This window comes from Sinocyclocheilus anshuiensis, unplaced genomic scaffold (genome assembly GCF_001515605.1).
Source record: "Sinocyclocheilus anshuiensis isolate Anshui unplaced genomic scaffold, SAMN03320099.WGS_v1.1 scaffold78, whole genome shotgun sequence".
Lineage (NCBI taxonomy): Eukaryota > Metazoa > Chordata > Actinopteri > Cypriniformes > Cyprinidae > Sinocyclocheilus > Sinocyclocheilus anshuiensis.
In genome coordinates, this window is record NW_015544250.1 from 1291320 (window position 1) to 1296319 (window position 5000).

The 5000-nt window shown below is 34.5% G+C and overlaps 1 protein-coding gene across 1 annotated transcript in view; it reads left to right on the forward strand.

Moving 5' to 3' along the window:
- The window catches only part of LOC107697820 (cadherin-11-like), a 75879-nt gene that overhangs the window by 23110 nt on the left and 47769 nt on the right, over positions 1-5000 (forward strand). Inside the window, exon 2 of the mRNA XM_016498674.1 lies at positions 2208-3233. Within this exon, the coding sequence (XP_016354160.1) occupies positions 2454-3233 (780 nt within the window). The 5' untranslated portion in view covers positions 2208-2453. The remainder of the gene's footprint in view (positions 1-2207; positions 3234-5000) is intronic.

Consider the following 5000-nt stretch of genomic DNA (forward strand, 5'->3'; position numbering starts at 1 on the left):
AAGTAACCTGAGACATTTTATGTGGATATTGGAACGCGAGTGGAGTAGGCTGCATAATAAATAATAATTTGGCATTCAAACACATCGTGAATACGGAAACGTTTGATTTTGTGTCAAATGAGAGACCCAACGTTGGTTTCAGTTTCGTTGTAGCCTAAATGAATTTGTTTTGGCTTGTCGTTTATATTGCTATTCTTATATTTTTAATTCTTGTTCTTTTCTAAATACTGTTAATTTAAAGGATTTGTTGTGGAGTGAGGGGAACTAAAATAGCCTAGCTATGTTTACAGTGTTTATTATAATGTTTCGCGAGTGGAGTAGGCTGCATAATAAATAATAATTTGGCATTCAAACACATCGTGAATACGGAAACGTTTGATTTTGTGTCAAATGAGAGACCCAACGTTGGTTTCAGTTTCGTTGTAGCCTAAATGAATTTGTTTTGGCTTGTCGTTTATATTGCTATTCTTATATTTTTAATTCTTGTTCTTTTCTAAATACTGTTAATTTAAAGGATTTGTTGTGGAGTGAGGGGAACTAAAATAGCCTAGCTATGTGTACAGTGTTTATTATAATGTTTGTAAACATTTCACGTCGGCATTAGGCCTATTTCTGAATGAAATAATAAAATTATTCATTTGACTTATACACATTTTTTTTATATACGCGTAGCGTATTTTAACCATGCAGCAAACCTTTTTAAATATTTGGATAAATTACTGAAAAATAAATTAATAAATGACTTTTTAAACCGTTTAACTGATTGTATTAATCGGTCAAAATTCTTATGGTCGGTTAACGGTAAAATGAACATCCCTAATATGAAGTTAAAAGTATGCTAAAGTGTACGTCTTTTTCCACAAAGGAAGTAAAGCTAGAATTTTGTAAAACACTTAAGTTGTAGTAAAATTATTATAAAATACTTAAAAAAAAAAAAAAAAAAACTTTTTAAAAGGACAGTTTTTCACAAATAGTCTTGTTTAAAGATAGTATTGCTTGTTGAAATGGTCAGGCTGTTTTCAGTTTAGATGTGCCTCTAAAAATGTGCTGTATAAGTGAATGAGGATATGGTTTGGTGCCAGAATGTAAAATGGTTGAACTGTAGCCTTAATATGGACAGCAATAACCTCGTCCGTACAGTTAGAAACAGCACTGTAAAATGCTCAATCACACAAATCAACACATTTTCAAGACCCAAGTGACTGACTGTTTCAAAGTGCTTAGCCACCTAAAATGCAAGCCAGTAATTACATTTCATGAACATAAAGTTTGTGAGATGGCCAAGAGCAGTTTAAGGAATATTGCAATATTGTTTTTTGCTTCTAAAGCTGTTAAAAGATGTTGCAGGAAAGGTGCAAGATTGTAATTTATTTTGAACATGTTTAGACTCGACAAGCTGCCTGCTTTTGTCCATTTCAGATATAAAGCAATATGTATCTGTTGTGTGTTGTCGTGATTCTTTATATCATTGCAGAAATATTAGCTAATGTAAAATGTATTTTTGCACAGCTATTGTTTGCATACATACAGAACTGTACATGTATGTATGTAAAGCAATATACACTACGTGGAAAATCTCAGCTGCCTTATTTCTGTCTCTTCACAAAAAGTAAATATATTATCGCCCAGCTCTTTATATAAAGTTGAATATATGTCCAACTTCGTTTGCATACATACAGCATACATACATAGAGTGAAATATACTATATAGAAAATGTCAACTGCATGATTGCTTGTAAGGTTGCAAAATGTCGACTGTATCATCACCCAGTTTTTTATATAAAGTCTCATATATATGTATGTCCAACTTTATTCGCATATGTATACTCATGTAAGGTGATATATAACCTACTATATAACAACTGCTTGATTGCTTGTATCGTTGCAAAATGTAAACAATACTATCGCCTAGCTCTTAATCTGCTTAATTTGACATGACATGAATATGATAAAATATTATAACCATCATGATTTTTCCGAAAATCTACTTTAAATTGATTTGAAATGTATTGTGAAAGGTATTTTATACATTAAAAAAGAGGATTTCACACAAAAGAGAAAAAAACAATAATGAAAGTTTTTTCAATCACTTTTTGATTGAAAAAGTTATTGAAACTGTGTTATTTTTTCAGTAATCCCAACCACAAATCCCAATTACGTTTACTCATGATCAGCACTGATTCTCATCCCCTTATCTCTTTGAACAGGTTTCCCTGATCAAACCAAAACCATGGGAATCACCATCTGTGTTTAAACGGACCTAAACAGAGAAATATAATCCCAAAAAAAGCGGATAAGATGCTAAATGACCACTGAGACTCACGAAGAATAAGGAATTAAGAAGAGGAGATGAATGGATCAGCATACCACACTGCGAGACAAAGCGTGAGTGAAGGTCGATCTTATTGTTCTTCCCGCGGTGGCAAACATTGTGACTAATAACGAAGTGAGGCATGATGAGTGGCCATATCTGGGCTGCGTTGCTCTTTCTGTGCGTGTGCTTAGAGCTCGGGCGAAGCAGTGCTCGTCTAAAAAGATGGAAGAGTGAGGAAACCGCAAGGAAAGAAATTCAGGTGGAGCGTCTAGACGTGGAGGAAAGGCAAAGTGAGATGCCATTTGCCAACACAGCAGGAACACCAAGTTTGGCAAAGAAAAATGAGGATAATTTGATGATTTCACTAAAAAGCAACAAAGACGCAATTGAGTCTGTATCAGGACTGCATCATGCACAGATTGAAGAAACTGCAAAATCGGAATTTGAAATCAGAGTGACTCCGGTTTCGTTGTCTGGCACGAGTGTGAACACAGATTCTACTCCACATAATATGAATAATTATTATCCCAAATCCAAAGATATCCCTGAAATCACAAAGATTACATTATTAACTCTTAGCCAGGACTCCAAAATATCTAGAATATCTCAAGATCGTTTCGTTCCCACTGAACTAACTCCTGCAGTAGAGGAAACTAAACCTGACAGATCCACTCTGGATGGCCCATCGGATGCCAGTGTGATCCCTCTGAAGCCTCCATCTGGGTTAAATAGCAGCGGACAGGAAGTGCAAACTGTAATGATGGGAAACCAGGAATCAGACAGCAGTGGTGATTTCCACAGGACCTTTACTGGACCAGATGAGATGCCTTCACAATCCCGCAGCCGAAGAAGCTGGATCTGGAACCAGTTTTTTGTGATAGAGGAATATATTGGACCAGAACCGGTGCTGATTGGACGGGTAAGGTGAACATTTGTATAATTCATTGTTATGCCTGCATGCTAATTTAAAATAATGACCAACTTAAATTTATGAAACGTGTTAGCAACTCATTTTACTTCTGTAATCCAAAGTATCGAGTCAAAGAAGGTATTCAAGATGAAAAATAAAATGGCTTGGTTACATAAGATGAAAAGAAAAGTCTTTTCAGAAGAGGTTCTGGTAGGAATTGTGATAGGAAGAATTACAAATGCATATTCTTTGGAATAATGTGCACTGACAAATTGTTCACAAAAAGACCAGGAAACTGATTTTTATGTTGGCTTTAAAGGAGTAGAACACTGAAACATGATAATTCTGTCATTTACTGACTCATTCATGAATCCTCATGTCGTTGGAACACAAAAGAAGATATTTTGAAAAATGTTTTTCATTGTTCATAAAGTCAGAGTCTTCAAAGAAAACGCCTTTTGTGAGCAAAAAAGAAATGCAAGAAGAAATAAATACATATGTTCTGCTGGTCAAAAGTTTGGAATAATTCAGATTTTTTTTTATATATATATTTTTTGAAAGAAGTTTCTTCTGCTCACAAAGGCTGCATTTATTTGATCAAAAATACAGTAAAAATGGCAATATTGTGAAATATTATTACAATTTAAAATAACTGTTTTTATTTGAATAGATTTTATTTAAAAATTTAATTTATTACATTGTGATGCAAAGCTGAATTTTCAGCATCATTACAGTGTCACATGATCCTTCAGAAATCATTCTAATATGCTGATTTATTGTTTCATTATTATCAGTTATTATTGGTGCTTAATTATTAATAAGGGTTCTAATTATTATCAGTGTTGAAAGCTGTGTTGAAAAAGTGTCGAAGTTTTTTTTTCAGGATTCTTAACATTTTTTCTTGAGCAGCAAATCAGCATATTAGAATGATTTCTGAAGGATCATGTGACACTGAAGACTGGAGGAATGATGCTGAAAATTCAACTTTGCATCACAGGAATATATTACATTTTAAAATAGATTCAAATAGAAAACCATTATTTTAAAATTCTAATAAGATTTCACAATATATCTCTTTTTTTAATCAAATAAATGAAGACTTGGTGAGCATAAGAGACTCACCAAAACATAAAAAAAACAAAAAAATCAGTTACAGAATGTTTATCCCTTTGTGGTTTTATTGAATTTTTCAAAACATTTTAAGCTTGCAAACATGCCTACACTCTCCACATTGCTAAGCGGTTGCTTACAAGGTCCATTTGGAAGGTTCTTTTATAAATAAATCAAGGCTACTGCATTACCTCAAGAGTTTATTAAACATGGGACTTGGACTTGGACAGTAATTATTAGATGTCTCCAGAAAAAAAGACTGCAAAACGCTATTACATGCTCGCTGGCCACATTTAGATACACATGCACAGACAAAGGCATGCACTAAAAAACCCAAATGCTCGCACACGCTCTGTAATGAGCTGCACTGGATGGATCGCATTAGCTGCGATTCACACTGAGTAACTTTGCCAGCTGCTTATACAGAACACAAGGCTTTAAAGAGTCTGGCGCTAAACCAACACGAGATTCAGAGAGCGCACCTCATAAATGTTGCATCCGCTTCTCTGCCTCGCACTGTGCTGACACTGTATCCGAGTAAATGTTTATTTGATGGGCCAGGACATGCTGTTGTCACTGTTGTTGTTAATCATGATGTGCCGTTTACCTGTGCGTGATCCAGAGAACGGCATTGTGAATCAGTTATGGCTGAATGGAGGGCAACTG